This window comes from Rutilus rutilus (assembly GCF_951802725.1).
Source record: "Rutilus rutilus genome assembly, chromosome: 14".
NCBI lineage: Eukaryota > Metazoa > Chordata > Actinopteri > Cypriniformes > Leuciscidae > Rutilus > Rutilus rutilus.
Window position 1 is genome coordinate 23,900,103 of NC_140219.1, and position 19,378 is coordinate 23,919,480.

At 37.4% G+C, this 19,378-nt stretch overlaps 1 protein-coding gene across 1 annotated transcript; it reads right to left on the reverse strand.

Moving 5' to 3' along the window:
- Positions 1-8,285: 8,285 nt before the first annotated feature.
- Positions 8,286-10,750, reverse strand: nkx2.5 (NK2 homeobox 5). Its single transcript, XM_084431294.1, has 2 exons — positions 10,269-10,750; positions 8,286-9,451 (listed from the first exon to the last, which is right to left on the reverse strand). Exons 1-2 carry the CDS (start codon positions 10,600-10,602, stop codon positions 8,850-8,852), a joined length of 936 nt encoding a protein of 311 aa, XP_084287420.1. The 5' UTR covers positions 10,603-10,750; the 3' UTR covers positions 8,286-8,849.
- Between the last annotated feature and the right edge of the window lie 8,628 nt (positions 10,751-19,378).

A 19,378-nucleotide genomic window follows, 5' to 3' on the forward strand; every position in this document is an offset into this window, starting at 1 on the left:
CTTCGCCCACCACAGGAATGGCCTCATATGAAGCAGACCCAAAACAGCACAGGAGAGGCTGCTGCCATGAGCCTCTGAAGTCTGTGACACGTGCCCACTGCGCGTGATGGACGTGCTGGCTCACCCTGATGGACGAGCCTGAAATGGGCCAAGCACGCACAGAGACTGTTAACTCGACCAGGGGCCAAGCGGGCCTGCATTGAGAGATAATTGAGCTGGACAACCAAGAAAATGGTCCGCTGAGAAGGTTTTTAGATGCTCTTCCGACCATTCAGCCTGAGACCAAGAGACTGGAAGTGGTGGAGAAGGATGTATAAGGACTAACTCTCTGGATTGAGCCAGAATGAGCCAGTTCCCTAGGTAATTTAGCACACGGATGCCCTGGAGCCTCAAAGGGGCCAGAGCTCATTCCATGCACTTGGAGAATGTCCGCGGAGCCAAAGCCAGACCAAATGGAAGGACCAAATATTGGCACACATTTCCCCCAAAGGTGAACCTGAGGAACCCCCTGTACCGTGGAATGACCGGCCTCTGACCTCTGGAGCTTTGTGCGGCTGCCTGCAAGAGGCGGTTGGCACAGCGCTAAAGTTGCTGGAGAAGGGCCAGAGGCATCCTCTGATAGTGAAGATTAGCTCTGGGCTACTGAGGAGGTTTCTCTCACACTGGGGTCTGGCATAAAGGCTGCAGCATCGGATGCAGGGAGAAAGCCAGATGCGTCTCCCGTCGCGGGTGAAGCAGCTGCAGTGAGAAGAGTTGTTGAGGGGAGATAGCTTGAAGCGTCTCCATCCTTCAATACTGGAGGATGGTGTTGGTAACCTAACTCTGTATCCCAAAGCGTGCATGGCAGCGGGTATAACAGATTTTGATTCGAAGAGCATCTTGAGAGGGAAGCAGATTGTGTCTTAGCAGTACAGAATTTATCGAACATTGAACTGACCAATTCTCCAAACAAACCTGACTGGGAGAAAGGGGCGTCCAGTCGGAAGACTTTCTCCTTTTCACGAATCTCAGTGAGTTTCCAACAGCCACCAAACCTGCCTGCGGAGCTCCTTGACCGTTTCCGGTGTCAGGCCCCGGCCTTGTCCATTTCCTTAAGGACGTCTGCTAAGTAGGCCTGAAGAATGGCCATGGTATGAAGCGCCATGAAGCCTCCATGTAGGATTTGCCCACAAGGGGCGAAAGTGATCCTACGGGGCTTAGAAGGGAGAAGTGTTCAGGAGAAGAAGAAGGAAAGAAGAGCAGAAGAAGGTGAAAGGTGAGTGGCCAGCATGTCCTCTGGAATGCTAGTATAGCCCTGCTCCACAGAACCAACTAGGTTGGTGAAGTCAGAGGCCACCGCATTAGTCAGACAAACAGAAAAAGGCTGCTTCCAGGGTCTTAGATCTCATAATGAAGATTGCTTAAAAATGGCAGCTTCCTTCTAATGGGGAGCGAATTAGATTAGTCACTCAAAATTGCTTGGAGAGGAGGAGAATCGTGAGGCTCGACAGGCCTCTCAATGTTGAGCTTCTCAGGAGCGTGAGTTAGCATGTCCACAAGCTTAGTGTAGGCCGCAGAAGGCCGCACTTCCTGGCCGCTAGGCGACCGCGTCTACCCAATCAAAGTAACAACTAAGTAGCACTGAAGGAAGCCGTAGTTAAAATAGAAAGCACTAAGGTTGTCCAAGATGGGATATTCTGTAAAGACAATAACACCAAAAAAGAGTGGCAGTCATTACAGGAGTTCCAACGGATGTATCAGTTGAGGATATAGAGAGAAATATGTCTGGGGGAATCATTAATGAATGTTAACAGCTGAAATATGTCTCAAGAAAGTGGATAGTCTTTCAATGATGACACAGTTTAATGAGGACAAGCAAACCCCCTAATACAGTATTTAGGTTTGTTAGTTTCATTGTCCATCTGTACGTCCTTCCTGTTTTGGGCCTGTAGCTGCGGTTTGTAAAGAAGGGACACTTCACCCATTTGCATTAAGCTTTGTATTGTTAGAAACCCAGTCATATATTATAATAAATGTGGATTTTTCATCCATTTTTCCCTGAGATGGGAGAAATAAGGATTTAAGTGTTTTACTTCCTGCTTATTATGACGTAAAAATCATCATTTTGCGTCATAATAAGCAGGAAGTCACATTTCATTGAAAAGTGTAGAGACTACAGACACTCGTTCCTCATCTTTCCCAGGGGGCGGGAACCGCTCACGCTACAGGCCTATTACAGATCAGTGGGTGGGACTTGACTTTCTGAAAACTAAAAGCAATATCCTCCATCTTGTTTGGAAGCTAAGCTAACAGGCGCTGTGGAGACAGATGTAAAGTTATGACAATAGCGGAGGAGAGTGCTCAATATGATATAGAGGAAGAGGATTTCAGAAGTCTGATGCTTGAATCAGGTGTTTGTGGCTACCTTTACAAGCCGCATTATAGCGAAGAGCAGCCGAGGCAGAAGACCTGCCTGCCGCGGACGAGGAGCCCGGACTGGCTCGGGTTAGGGCGGACTGGTGGCGCCGGTGATCTCACTATGCAACTACGAACCGCTACGAACACAGAGATAGAGTCCGACTGTGGCAAATAATTTCAACAATGACAACTTCTCCTGGATGAAATCTCTGAATCAGACGAGGACACGGACGTTTGTGTTGTGAATCAGACGAGGACACGGACGTTTGTGTTGTGAACTATCCTAGTTTCGCACCGCATCTGACTGAACATCCAGGTAACGTTACAATGCAATAATTCACCACTTCGAAAGAAATACAAATGAAGAGTAATTCACTAATGAGTTCGCCAAATAACTAGACATTTTGTGTGAAATTAATTTCAAGCTCTGGTGGTAGCTAGCCTTGTAGACGGAAGAGTTATTTCTCTTAGGCAGATATGCGCTTTCTGGATTAGTGGGAGTGGCTTGCGCAGCTGTGCAATGTGGTGCATTGTGGGAGTTGGTGTCTTTCATACAAATGCGTCCTGAAGTTACTTTCTTTCTTTCCTCGGCCAAGAAGGCACAAAATTCAAAATTAATTTTACATTTCGACTACATATATGACCCACTTTCAATAAAGATCAATGTTCCCATGGGTGAAGTGTCCCTTTAAACAAAGATGTGCAAAATGCATAGGTGAATATAATTACAGAAAATGTAGAAACAGAGTGAATCTGATGTGTTGCAGATGTGGAGGGGCCCATAAATAGTGCTTGGTATAGTGGTTGCCAGGAAAGAGGAATAAAAAGTTAAAAATGTAAAAGTCTCAGAGGGCGTGACCAATGTGGCAGCAATCAAAAGTGTTACAGGTGGGAGAAATGCCTTTGGTAATCACATGGCAACAACTGAAATTGGTTTATTGGATATTAGTGAAAGGATGCAAGAACAGTCACCCTATAAAAAATGTTCTTAAGAACTGCTGAGAATATGAATATTCAACCTGATCTCACGGGAAAACGTACAAATTCTACGAGGTGGCTAATTCGTACGAATTCATACGACCTCACTCGTACGAATTAGTACGATTTTTGCAAAATTCTGACCCCGCCCCTAAACCTACCCATCACGTGGGTTTAGACAAATCGTACAAATTGGTCGCGAGATAGTGTTGCAATATTCACAATTAGCCAGTTTTGGATGCATGCTAATAATGAGGCACAAATAATGATTTTTTTTTTTATTATGAAACCGACAGTGGCAGTATCAGCTTTACTTCCATGGTTATTCTCAATGCCATTGGTCGATTTGCACTTGCTGAGAGAAATAAATGATCATCAGAGGAGGATCTCAAAATATTTGTTGGTGGAACAATATTTAGATCAAGAGTTATAATTATTGTACTCAATACAGCTGCAGCAGCTGCACTATATAGGTAAAATAATATCTAATCATTTATCTGTTTACTCATCAGAATTGATAGCAATTCAATTGGCCCTTCAATGGGTGGAAAAGGTTCATTAAAGTGGTGATTGGTGCTTTTTCTTTATCAAGCCTCATAAGCTTAACAATGGAAAATCTGACTCAAGACAGGATATTTTCATAGAAACCCTTCAGATCCTGTTCAGAATTCAACATCTAGGAATTAAAGTCTACTTTTTGGGAATTCCTGCTCATGTGGAGATTATGGAAAACAAAATAGCTGTAGAAAATGCTTTAAAGTGTTTAATAATACACTTCTTTACATCATATTAATGTATTCCCTTTCCTTTCTGTGTCCACATCTCTTGCCATCTATTCTTAATTATAGCTTTTTGATTAACTCCTTCATTTCGGCTTTCCCCAGAGGGACACTTACAAGACATGTATACGACTTAAAGAAGTAGGTATTGTGAGAGAAGTTTGAGGCAAAAGAAGGGATGACACAATAATTTCTCGACTACATATTGGACACACAGCTTTGAATCAATCACTTTCAACGTATTACAGAATTGTGCAGTAAAAGTGAATAACCAGAAACAGTTGAACATGTTTTTCTAAAATGTGTTGGTTATAATAAAGAAAGATCTCAGCTCATAAAAGAGGTTGTATAAAAAGGTTAGTATTAAAGAATTATTAGAATACCTAAAGAAAGTTTGATTAGAGGAATTTAGTTTTTTCCCCTCTCGTCAATGCTCCATCCTCCAATATGTGGCGGAAATGCACCAAATCCTCTATTAAATTCAAAAGAAGAAGAAAATAAACATGAATTGAAAACATGAAACAAGAACCAAAATCTAGACAGAAGTGACAATTATCAATAAAATCTCTTACAAAGATCTCTGAAATTAATGAGTTTTTTAATTTTGAAAACGAGTATCTCCAACATGATAGCTTCTACACAAAAATTGTCAATAGAATAGAAAGCCTGAAAGTAAAAAATATTTGTAAGCAAGCAGGTTGCAGCAGTAATGGCACGGCTCAACAAAAAACAGTCTTTAATTCATAAATTCAACAGGAAATCTATAATACACACAATGTTAAACACAAATGACAAGGAAAAATGAACAGACAGAACTAAGGGTTTAAATACACAGACAGGGTAATCAATGTAAAACAGAACAGGTGTAGATCTAATTAACAACCAAGGAGACTAACTAGGAACACAGACGGGCATGCAGACAGGGAAAACCAAACACAATGACAATAAAACCAAACATAACCGTTATAATAAATGAGGTTTTATTTAACAAAGTTCGGGAGGAGCAGGTTCAGATAATTAACCAAATTATGCACAGCTGGAGATTAATCAGTAATCAACTCAATGACAGAGTATAAATTCACAGCAGACCTATCTCTGTTCATTGAAAGTTTGTCAGCATCCCTCCTCCACCCCATCTCCTCACTTCCAGTTCCATCTACACTTCCAGTTCCATCTACACTTACCAACTGGGGGGAGTACTTTGGGTTCGGGCCTAACTCCGAGCTCGGAGCCCTCCCCCCGGACAGCACGCCAAATACGCATAAACTTATTGTATTAATTATATGTAGATGTGAACTCGTGAATTCATATTCAAAATGGTTTATGAGTTGAATATCCATCAATTTTGTAACTAATTTTCTATCTACACTACCTTTCAAAAGTTTGGAGAAAGAAGTCTATTATGCTCACTCATTTATTTGATCAAAGATACTAAAAAAATAATATTAATATTGTCAACATTTATTTTTGAAAATTAAAATGCAATTTATTCCTGTGATGCAAAGCTGAATTTTCAGCATCATTGCTCCAGTCTTCGATGTCACATGATTGTTTTTTTTTAATAACATGTTTCATTTGTTTTTAAATAAGGCTTCATTTAGGGTCTAACCATTGGTGTTGCCACTCAGTTTCTTAGTTTCATGCCTCCATCTGAACCCATGCTAGACGCTGGAGGCTGTCACATGGACACCTACGGTATGACAGGTAATTTAGTTGAGTTAAACTCACATCCTGGGCAGCGATGAACCAGCAGCTGTTATGCTGGACAGGACAGAACTGGTGTATCGCAGGGGGGGAAAAGCTCAGAAAAGCTATGGCCATAATCAGAGCTCCGCTGATAAAGAGGCATGCAACCCTGTCTTTCCTCCGATAAGACCCGGAAAAGCTGATTATTCTATCCCTGGTCTCTTTCTCGCATGCTCTCTCTCCCTCTCTCTGTCATTCTCCTTCCATTGTGGCCGGAGGACAAGGTCTGTTATTTTTAGAGATGTGCGTCCATGTTATCTGACTTGTTCTTTTCAACGCCTCTGAAGAGTGGGCCACTATTGTAACTGTGTGACCTTTCTCTTTACCTCTCAGTGGCCCCATATTTGACTTGAATTGACAGTCATCACGTATATGCATTCTATTATATTTCATCTGTAAATGCTGGCTCAGGTGGATGTGGTCGAGAGGGGGAATTGTGTTTACTTATATGTGTGGAGAGGCCAGAGAGATGCCCAAGGACAATCTATTAATCATTTGAAGTGGCAGCAAATGTGGATCTCCCAAGTCTTTGCATGCACACATGCACCCTTACCTCTCTATGTCAAGCAAATTGTGCCATTCTGCACACTAAGCAGAGCACTTTTGTGTTGTCAATCATGGGTGACACCAGCCTTTACAAAAATAGTACACACCCACAGAAACAAAATAAAAAACTAAATGATAGGTTTGGGTACAATGTAAAAAAAAAAAAAAAAGTCTGCCTTAAATTTTTAAGTACAATCAACTTGGTTGTTTAAGTCATTTCAACTTAAATTACAATAAACTGACTTAAAAACTTGTTTTTGCCTTAAATTATTACATCGTTTAAATGAATACAATTTTAGCTAACTGTGTGATTTGTAGGTTATATGTACATTTCTGAAATACATCACTTAGACAGTTACCTCTGATAACAGATCACTCTAAACTGTAATGTCACTGTAAAAAGTGAACAGTTGGATCAACTTTAAAAAATTACTTCAGTTGGTAACACCTCAAGAAATGACGTTTTCTCAACTTAAATTATCACGTTTTTTCGTGAAAAACGTGATCATTTAAGTTGAGAAAACTTAATTTCTTTAGGTGTTGACCCAACTGTTCACTTTTATGCATTTTCTGTAAAGCTGCTTTGAAACTATGTGTATTGTGAAAAGCGCTATATATAAATAAATGTGAATCTAATTTTAATTGAAAATTGCTCAACTTATTTTGATGAGTTAAAGCAATGTTACACATGTTGTCATAACTTATTGATTCTATAGATTTTTTAGGGTGTATGTGTTGCCATAACAAAACCATTTTGTGGGTGCATGGATGTATTATAGGCTAGAGTTTAGGTCAGGGTTCTTGACTCAAATAAATTTATGCCAAAAAGCTTCTATAAAAGGAGAAATGTTTTAAATGATTGCTACATTCTTGTGATAATATGTTTGCCAGCTGTTTAATTCATTCAAATTAATCAAAATAATCAATTAATTAAAACAAATATCATTAATTAAGACTACTTTAAAAAATAATCACATTATGGGAACCACTAAAAGGTTGTAAATGGCGCTTGCCAGAACTTTTAAGGTTCTGTATGTTGAAATTAATATTAACTAAGATTAATAAATGCTGTATAAGTATTGTTCATTATTCATGTTAACCAATGTTTACCAATGAACATTGTAAAGTGTTACTGATAAAAGTTATGTACATTTTTGTATAAGAGTGATATAGTTTTAACATTAATCTCAGCTGGTGTCGAACTGGATTGATCATCGCAATGACCACCAACTTCTAATCGGGTCAAAGCGTTTTACTCTGAAGTCCTGTCAAATCAAATCACGTGACAAACAGAAGAATGTCCTCTAAAGCATTTGCAACTTGGGATCATTTCTTGACGTTTACAGCGCAAAGTATACTGGTTCGTGTCCTCACTGAAACACATGAGAAACATTGGTCCTTAAATATTATTATTATTATTATTTAAATATATTTAGGGGCGAATTCAGGTTGATATATGGACACTTTTCTCCAGTCATCTCAATGGAAAAAGTGTCCCAATCAACCTGAATCCACTATATTTTGATTTATATTGATAAGTTATAGTAAAGATTTTTTTTAAAAGAAAGTTAAAACGGTTAAAGTGAAAATTTATTTTAAAGTATATAAACTTAATTTTGTTTACCAAATTTTAAATGATAAAAACGTCACATAATTGAGGAAAAAAAGCTGTGTATTTTTTTAAAATCTATAATATAAATAATAATAGGCTAATTCGCATAATAATAACACTAAAGTGCTTGAACGTAATTCGTAAACACGAATTTATTAATTACAACAAATGTTAATTATTATTAGTATTGTTGTTGTGTTAATATTTTAATTGACACAAACCAAATAATAATTGCATATTGAAAAGCCTTTATTATGTTCTTTCGAAAAGGTTACATATCAAACTTACACAGACAATAATAACAAAACCTTAATTCGAGTCGTATTCGTGCGGTAGGCTACTTTCTTTTCTAAAAAATGCTAATAATAATAGGTTGTTCCTTGATGTCCTTTTATAAATTGGTTGCAGTCTACCATTGATCTATCCACGTCAAATTTTTATAAAAAAAGTAAAGAAAGAAAGAAAGAAAGAAAGCTTGGTAACTTCGCACGAGCTTTATAGGCTTTACAGGCCTCATAATAGGCTACAATCTGGTGAAAATTATAAATTAGACTATATATTCCACGTGCGTATAAACTCATCATTTAACTCAAGTGCAAGCAAATTATTCAGACAGTTTTTAATACGGGAAATATTAAAGCCAATAAACGTTTCTTGTATCTGACAGAGCAAAACCATCTCGGCCAGGATTCTGTCTATATTCAAATAATCTTCAATTATGAAAATGTCGTTTGAGTGTAAATGTCCATTAGAAATGACATGCAGGTAATGTCGTTTGTTTTGTTTGTTTTTCACCACGCTCGGATGCCGTGTAGTGAGGGAACCCCGCTGCTGGACTGAAAAGAAGCCTGGACGTTATTCAGATCCCCAACTCCAAAGTTCATGTAGCTGCTGTTTGACTGCGAGGGCGGGATGCTGGACATGCTCGATGGATAGTTACATGAGTAGTTCGTGTTGCCTGGACTCGGGAAATTACTAAACGCAGGGTAGGTGTTATAGGTGAAATGATTGATCCCCACATTATACGAGGTGTTATACGTGGACGTGTCTCCCAGGCACGGTTTCCCATCCCGAACCAGCACCGGCACCGAGATGCGTCTCGGCGGGGCGATGCCCACCATCTCCAGGGTCTGATCCTGACGCTGCCTCTTGCACTTATAGCGTCTGTTCTGGAACCAGATCTTCACCTGTGTGGAGGTGAGCTTGAGCACGCTGGCTAGATGATCTCTCTCAGGTGCAGAGAGGTATTTCTGCTGTTTGAAGCGTCGCTCCAGCTCGTACACCTGCGCTTGAGAGAAGAGAACACGAGGCTTCCTCCTCTTCCTCTGTTTGGGTCGATCCGCATCATCCAGCTTCAGATCTTCACTCGGATCTTCCTGGGAGCAGCTGATGTCTGAAAATAGTCGATAATTAATCAGAGTTTATTTAACTGATAGAATTTAGTGGGACACACTGTAAATGTATCATAAGCCTATATATATATAACATCTTTCTTTCCACGCTGTGAAAAATGATATGATCAATAAGTTATGACAACATATATTATTACATTGCTTTAACTCATCAAAATAAGTTAAGCAATTTTCAACTTTTTTTTAAAGTTATACAAGATTCAACTAATTTTTAAAGTCAGTTTAATGTAGGCTAATTTAAGTTGAAGACGTAAGCATCCAAGTTGGTTGCACTTAAAAATGTAAGGCAGCAACTTAAAAAAATAAATAAATAATAATAATAATGTATTGGCTACTTGTTTTATTATTATTATTATTATTATTATTATTATTATTAACATTGACGTCTAAAAAGTGCAGTGACCTTTTCACTTCTGGCTGAACCTCTTGGATTAAAAAAAACAAAACAAATAAAACTTACTTTAAAACTTATACATTTTCAATTGTATAGTGAGTTAAATTGTGTGCACTTCATGGCAGGCCTATACTTTTATTTATTTAACAGTAGGCGTAGTAAATTTAATCGAAAGCTGAATAAAAATAATTAAAAATCACAATAAAAAATAATGATTTATGGCTTAGTAATGAATTAGCCTATTGGGTTATAATTGATTGAGGCACGTGGAAACTCTTTGGGAAACACTCAAATGTTTAATCAATTCAGTATTAGGCTATAAATTGTTTTTTTATTTGTTTTTCCATTTGAGATTTTAAATAAACAGGAAACGCATAGTTTCCAATAAATGTCCGACTACTCACCTTTTTTCTCTTTGTCTTCAAACGTGTCATCCGTCTTTGCGTCTTTAACATAGTCCATTTCTAAGAAATTCTTCCCATAAAAGGCAGCAGTGCCGAAGTTCTTGTTGCCTTTGTCGTCCTGCAGGTCTTCGCTGAAGAGAGAGGCTCCGGATGGCATTTCCATGAACTGCTCTTGTTTGAAAGTGGACAGCATGCAGGATGATGTCGGAATGAGGGCACTGTCCAGCCGCTGAGACATGTCCAGAGAGACCATGTCCTCCTGATTCTGCTCCAGGTTCAATATGTCCCGCACTGAGAAAGGAGTGGAAGTCATTTGGCTGGAAAACATTGCCATGGAGTGATGGTCCTCTTGGGCAGTCCGGTTGGCATTTATCAGGGGTGCCTAGTCGTTTAATGAATAGGGTTAAGCTGCTGTGTTTAGAGGTCTTAGCACGTTCATCTTTCTAATAGACCCCTCATAACACACTTTCGGGGTGTAAGGTAAGTCTAAATGACGGCGTAGGCAACTGTAGTGAGACAGAGGGCGGGGTCAGCTGCGCGTACGGCATTTCACAGCTTTTTATTGGTCGATGACGCATAATATTAAAATGACTTGTAAGACCTCCATACAAGTATGTGCATAAGAAACAATTTCCATCCATTTTAACAACTTTACTAACACAAACAAATTGCATTGCTGTTGTCTAATTTAGTTTTGTTAGATCACTTGTGTAGCCTGTTTTTATTAGCTACACAATTCACGTCGATGCTTTTTCATGGTGGCAAAGTGGAGTCTGTCAGTTCTAAAGATGAATTTAAGTCATCCGTTTTAATTATAGGCTACATATGAGGTGGCAAATAGACCGTTTGCCAGGAACGCAAGATTGCGCTCTCGGTTTGTTTGTTTTCTTCTTAATTGCTTGATCCAGAGGAAACAACAGGCCAGAGAGGAGTTTTCTCCAAGGGATCACACACTGCCATTGCTGGAACCTGAAACCTGCAATGACAAACCCAACTGTCTACCACTGAAAGATTCTGGTGCCACTGGGTTTGTTATCAAGACGTGATAACAGATGACAACAAACCAGAAACCCACCCACGCCGAACAGCCGCATGCAGCAGAAGAGCAACACATGTCCATTCATAGAAAATATAGACCTGATGTGTGGCGGAAATTGGTATGAAATTGGTCCAAAGCAGACCTTTTGGACATCTGTGATTGATAGTGTGCTAACACTTTACACCGTGCATTTTACACTACTGGTTTGCACATCCTAACTGATTAAAATGAATTGAATGTATTTAGTTAAATTAATGAATTAATTGGGATTCATTAATTAGTAATTATGTAATATTCATTTTACGTAGGCCTAGATACCAAAAACAGGTTACACTTTATTTTAAGGTGTCCGTGTTACTGCGTAATTATGCATTTGTGTAATAATAATTACATAGGCCTATAGAGTTTGAATTGGGGTTTGGTTTATGTTTAGTTGTATGTAATTATGCATCATTTATAGTTATTACTAGTAAACACATGTAGTAACTTGTTATTATGTTACCTTTTATTTTAATGGGTAACGCTTTAGTTCTGCATAATTACATGCAACTAACCCTCAACCAAATCCTAATCCCACCCAAGTACATGTTGTTAATTAATATAACTTAGCACTTAAATATATAATTATAGGCTACACTTTAACAATGACACCTTAAAATAAAGTGTAACCTTTTAATGTAGCTATATGTCTTGTACTTTTTTTATTTTGGACATCGTAACACGTTTCACTATCCTATCACGTGTTTCTGTAATAGCCTATGAGTTTGTGTAATTCTTCACACAACAAAAATTACAAGATCCTCTATACTAATAGGCATTAAATATAATTGCGCTGCGAAACGAACACTAATCCAGGTTTTTTGCAACATCAGAAAGGAAGGACTATGCCGTTCCTCTGGATATTAGCCATGAGTTGTGCTTGTGTGCAGAGGAGACAGACAGTATTATCGTTTATTTGATCTCGAACGGTTAAATGGTGCCCGTGTCTGCACTATAGAGCTTCATGTTTATAGTTTTGCAGAAAATCTTTGTCTGAGTCTCAGACAGGCGTTTCTGATAAATGGACGCAAGCACTTTTCTCTATGAGCGAATCAACACTCCCTTATCCATCCCTGCAATAATTGGTGAAATAAAGTAAACTGACTCCGCAGCTTATGGAAACTGCTTTACATCACGATGATTTATTTGGCATCTCCTCTGCTGCAGTTAGTGACAGTCCTCATGACGGATGGAGCTGAAAACTTGCAGATGTTTGCGAAAGTTTTTTTCTGAGACAGGGGTTGCTTGAATTATTCGTCTTGTTTGATGCATTTCTGTTAAATATTATGACAGACTACACGGTCAAGAGAAGAAGAGGCACAAACTCCCACAAAGCAACTGCAGCTGAAGGTTTGTCTTTCAACAGCGCATTTGGAGCAGATAAAGAGTTGGATAACGTCCTTGAAAACTTCCTGTAGGCCGACCTGTTTAGGAAATGATGGGGCAGAGGGGTGAGATGGGTGTTATCTAAATGAGTCTGCTGCAGTGATGAAACCACAGACCTCTTCATCCCTGTCAATCACTTCCAAATTTAACACCTCCTGAAGGAAGCTCATGCCATAAGACCTCTGGGGATTTTTAAATACTCTTTATTCAGCACATGTTGACGAAGAGGCAGTTGCGTTCTTCAACTATATAGGCTATTTGACCTGCAAATCACGTTATTATTTTTTTATTGGCGTGGATAACCTTTAAAATCCATAGAACCTTTCAAATGCACAAAATGTTCTTCATAATGGAAAAAGCCCTTTAGATGATTAAAATGTTCTTCACACTATAAGAAAATCAAGAGAGTCAAGATTTTTTTGTTATTAAAATAATTAAACATCCACAAAGGTTTCCTTTACATGTGATTGCCTTATTGTGTTAAATAATTTTTTTTATTATGTTACATTTAACATTTCGTTATGTATACAATTATATATAACATTTCATAATGTATTTATTAAATTGTTTATCTTTGGTTTTATCAAAAAACACGTTTTTATTTTAATAGCATATACTTTTTTTCCGTGCTACATGTTTTATATCTTATATTTTAACTATTTCAAGTGCTTCACTTTTCCCCAGTTGTTTCCTTTGTTTGTTCGTGAGTTTATCCAGCAGTTTTGCGTCATCATATGGATCACGTGTCAGTTAAATTATTAATAGGCGTGGACAGAGTTTTAACATGAATGAAAGAAAATTTAATTGGATGTCTTTGCATTTGTGGAGATTGCTGAAAATTATATTTTATTGTCATGCATTTTGTATTTGACCCCTAAAAATCATGTGCACATTTATAATTCAGTCCAGTATTAAAATAAATTGAAATGATGCAAAGTTGTAAATTGCAAAACAAAACATTAAGGTTTTCAATGTTTTTGAAAGAAGTGTCTTAATCAAGGCTGCATTTATTTTATCAAAACTTCAGTAAAACAGTACTGTGAAATATTATTACAATTTAAATAAACTGGTTTCAGTTTAAATACATTTTAAAATGTAATTTATTCTTGTGATGTCAAAGCTGAATTTTCAGCATCATTACTCCAGTCTTCAGTCACATGATCCGTCAGAAATTTCTTTATTATTATCAAACTTAAAAAACAGTTTTTGCTGCTTTTTTTGTGGAAGTCATGATATACTGCCCAGTTTGTTATTCAGCAAAGGCACATTAAATTGATTAAAAAAAAAATCAATTTATGACACATTTATGAAATTAATAAAGGTTTCAAAAAGTTATATTTCAAATCATTTTTGCTCTTTTGAACTGTATTCATCAAAGAATCCTGAAAAAAAATCACCTTTTCTATAAAGATCATCATTTGAATGATTTCTGAAGGATCACGTGACACTAAAATCACTAAAGTCTGGAGTAATAATGCTGAAAATTCAGCTTTGCATCACAAAAATAAATTACATTTTACAATATATTACAATAGAAACTAGTTAATTTAAATTGTAATAACATAGTATTACTGTATGTATTACAGTATTACAGTAAAATGTAAATTTAACTGTATTTAGATCAAATTAATGCAGCCTTGGTGAGATTAAGAGATTAAAAAAACATTAGGCCTAATGTTTTCAAACTTTTGACCGGTACTTATGAGTTTAGATTTAGAATATGAAATATGTTGAATGAAGAAGAGAAGAAGAAAATCATTACGGTTATTTTAAAGCAGCGCGTTTTGTCATCACATCATTTGTCTTCCATTTCTAGGGCAATAACAGTTTTCTTTATGAACTCATGTTCAGGGCTTTGGCAGTGGATTAGTCGGGGCAGACAGTAACATGATTGCTCCCTCAGGGAGTCAGATGACCTGCTCTGCTTTGGATGGCTCAGAATAGTTTTGACTACTCGCTCACAGTCACACTGAAACATGTTCATATGCTCACATTTCAAAAAGGCTTTGTAACTATATTAATCATAATTAAAAGGGGCTTTTGCAGCTGGTTCCTCCCGTATGATTTCACAGACCATCCGGCTGCTGAGATCATGGAATGCCACTGGACAAGTGACTTCCAGGCAAAATTCCCTGTAGATGGAGACCAAATACACATATTATTTATATTATTTATCTATAACATTTTATTTTACAATATAATTTGTTATATATTATTAAAAAAATATGTTGCCTGTGAAATTAAACTTGGCCTACATTGTAGGCTATACCTCATTTGCTAATCTAGACACTTTTCTGTCCTGTAGTTTTGCTTAATCCGCCTCCTGGTGGCAGATTTTAACATAGCAATGTTTCATTCACGCAGGTTTACTCGCAGTCAACAGTCAAAACGCTTCTCTAACATATTTAAACAAACGTCCATTTTGCAGTTTAGGATTTAGCAAATATTTTTTATCAAAGATCACATACTAGGCAATACAACTCAGGGAGAAGTTTAAAGTCTGCATGAAACGGAAGTTGCTAGACTTTTCTTCCCTATTTGTGTCATATGGTTTGGCCGATATCCGAATGGAACGGCTTCTCCAACAAGAAAAGAAAAAGTACAGCGAGACTTGATTTTGTCAATTGGGCAATTGATTGGATTGTTGTCTGTTATCGAGTGGCGTGCAGTGGTGTCCTGAAATGAGGAGACAAAAAAAAAAAAAAAAAATTTAAATGGGGGAAGATGCCCGGATTTATTTTTGAATTGATACATCATCAAATGTGTTATTATATGATACAAATATAAACATTTGCTAATTTAGTTGGTCTAGCAACTAAGGGGGTAAGATGTAAAATCACTATTTACCAGAGACAGAAAATTAGATCAATTAACCTCAAAACTGTTTCGACTGACTAAATCTCACAAATGTTGATATTCAGATAAATCAAAAGTGCTGAGATGACATTGCCCCAGATGCATCTTACCTCAACCTACCCTATTTTATGTGTGAACTGATGTTCAACTGTTCTTTTTAATAGTCAACTTATTTTCGTATCATCAGTCATCAAGCTAACACTGGCCACAAACACGAAGACGTAGGCCTAATTTTAATTTCACCAAGCTGATTTTCTCAGTAACAACCCCCCACCCCACCCAATTTAATGTGACGACGTAACAACGATGTACTAAAAACAGAAACGTTTTTCCATTTTGTTTTTCGTGTATAGATGACAACATTGTCAAAACGATCACCATTCATACGGACCGCAAAAACGACGAAAAAAAAGTTAAAAAAAAGTTAAAATAAAAAAATGCTGTATTATTCATGCCAGGCCAGTAGGTGGCGATGTCATTTTGTAAAGAAACATTAGGCGCATACAGACTGAGCACGTAATACACATGCGCATGACGTCACCTTAACAATACGTTTACAAAAACTTACACTTTGAATCCCGTTTTCAAAAGTTTGTGTTTTCAGGCTCCAAAACGCAGTGTCGTGTAAATGCCCCCTAGTGGGTGAGTTACTTTTTAATTAGTCTTCCCATTAACGGCAAAACAAAAGTCGGGATTTTTCGCACGTACCAATCATATCCAATCACAACGAATCATATCCAATTACATAGCACGATGGAGGAATTGCCTTCTTTCAATTGACTTTACCCCATTCATTCAGCATGCTTTAGGGGGTCTGTTAAAAGTCAATGGGTTCAGGGGAGGCGCGGACTCCAGCTGTAACTTTACCTGCAGGTGTCGCTGCTGGACAGTGTTACTTTAGAAAAACACGGAATTTATACACTTTTTAATTTCACATTTTGTAGTACTTGCATTGTCTTATTTTTGTAATATGGATTATTTTCTCATCCACTTTTTTGGAAGAGGCTCTCTTCCTCTCTTGCCCCCTCGGAGGAGACGCCCCTGCTGTGATCTCATGATTGACAGGTTGTCCCGCCCTCGCACCATAAACAGATCGTGAGGGGAAGTTACTTTGATTAAAGATTAATATGGCAATTACATTTAAAAAAAAAAGTGTGATGTGCACATATAAACAATTTATAAAAAAGAAAAAAAATACTGCATTATTCCATAAAAAATTATAATTGTCTTCAAGGCGACTTTAACCCAGCTAACAATTTTTGGTTCCCATAACGTTAGTTTTTGGTACCCAGAACATTCTCAGAATGTTAGTTTATGGTTCCCAGAACGTTATTTTTTATGGTAACCACCCAGCAACGTTCTGGGAACGTTATTTTATTGTACATTAAAAATAAAACCAAAAAAGAACGTTCCCCTAACGTAAGTATTTGGTTCCCAAGAAAATAACCAAAAAAAAACATTAGGGGAACGTTCTGTGTTAACTGGGAAGGTACCTACCACAGACCTACACTCTAAAAAAAAATCCGTGAAAATAGGGCACAATGTAGGCTACTGTATTAATTTAACGGAGTTTTCCGTTTTACCTGTATTTTGAACTCCATTGCGGTGTGTTATAGGGTTAATGTAAAGCTGATCGTAAAATAAACTGGATAATGTCCGGTACTTTTTCTGTTATTTTAAGGATTTTTTTTTTGTTATTGATCTTTTTTACAGTGTAGCTAAATGAGGTTATATCCCGCCATATATTGCTACGAATGTGTTCAGTAGGGAAACTAAAGGCAGGCAAATGTGATTTTCCTAAAAAAAATGTTGTTACAGTGTTCAGGCAAAGTGACTGACTATGAGGTCAATACTAAAAAGCAATTTTACACTAAATATAATCGTATTTAAAGCTTAAATGCCACCTGAAAGTGTGAAACTGATATGCTACCTGAAAAACTAACACATTTAACCAATTCTTTAATTGTAAATATTAGAAGGGGAATTAAAGTAAAAAAAAAGAAAAGAAAACAAAAGAAGGGGGTTAGGTGTACTCATTAGCAAATATGAATCATGTTTTTATTTTATTTTTTATTTTTTAACGCTCCCAAAATCCTATTTTTTCTCACACTGCATTACCCTAACAAATTTGAACCATCTTCAATTTATAACCTTGGCATTCCACAGGCATTGTATACAAATGACCGCTAGAGGGCAGAAACGCAGTGCTTTACATCGAGGACAGCGGGCAGCGGCCATCCAAGAGAAGAACTGACAGTGATTTGTCACATTGATGCAAAGACACACAGAATAGAATTCTAATCAAATTCTTAAAATACATTTATTTGTCTTGCTTTTTAGTCCCAGTTGTTTATATGTACAAATATGGTGTCTAATGTAATGTCTGTAGTCTACTACTCTATCTCTGCCTCCTTGCTGCAGTGCAAGTTTGAGGCATCATGATTGCAATGTAGTTTTGATCGATTAGCAGATAATACACAATAAATGAAATATACAATCTATATCTTGGAAAACATTTTTTTTTAAACAATAGCCTAGAGCAAATCTTGATGTGTGGCTATGCTTAACCAAGGCCTGGTGTTTTAAAAAAAAAAGAAACACAATTTCTGACATGACTTTATGATGTCTCCCTCATACCGAGTCCGTTGGTAATATGATGCATGAGATTTACACTGCATCATCTCTGAAAACTGGGCTCCAGGGATCTTTGGGAGTCTGACTACACGTCTTTGACCGCTTGACCAGATCACCCGCACCTTCAGCTCAGTAAATTCATCAGCGTTCAGAATGGCCACTTTGTTGTGGTGTTGGCCTGTCATGTATTAGCTGCAGCGCCCCAGCCTGAGAACCAGTTTGCCTGCTGCTAGGCCACAGCCACCAGAGCCTCATAAAGCCTGTTTATAGATCTTCAGCCCTATGACAGTAGAGCCCGAACCAGAGTGTAGGAGAGCTTGTTTACGGTGCGGTGGTCTGGTCTCATTCCAGCGTTCTGCTGCGATGAGCTGAGTGCTTCTGCAGGAGGCTGGTGGAGGTGCCCGCTACAGCTGCAGCTCAGCCTGGCGCCAACCCTGTGCCACACGCCCTGACAGCTTTATGTGCCAGTCAAGAGGAACGCTCTTCAGATCCGGGCTGGCTTCAGACAACATGGGCTTGACCAACATCAATGCGCCTTTTCCCCTTACAGAAACCAGATTCTTAGAAACTCAGGGCTGTTTGGGTTGAGTTTTACTGTGTCTGCGTGGACTGTGGAAGTCAGACAGATTGTGCTTGACGAGACAATTTGTTGACCGTTTCTTGTTTGTTACAGCTGAAATATGCATACAACTATTTATCTATACATAAAACTATATATTTCATTATGGAAAATATAGCTTAATTAATTGAATGGTGCACAAAGCTGTCAAATGAATCCATCCATCCGTCATGCATGATGCATATAACATGCAGAATTAATAATAACCACAAAATATTATTAATATATATGATGTAATATTTTATATAACTTATATTGTAATAGCATTACATATAATTGTATTTGTATAATAATGAATAATAATTTATGCATCCATGTTAGCTATGTATGATTAATGCATGTTATACACATCATATACATGGCTAACAGATACATACATTATTATGCATCCATATGAATATATATATATATATATATATATATATATACAATAATTATATACATAGCTAACATATATATATATATACTGTAATTCATATAAGACACATTATTCTTTTAAACATATAACATTAGCCACAATTATCTAATTTAATGCTA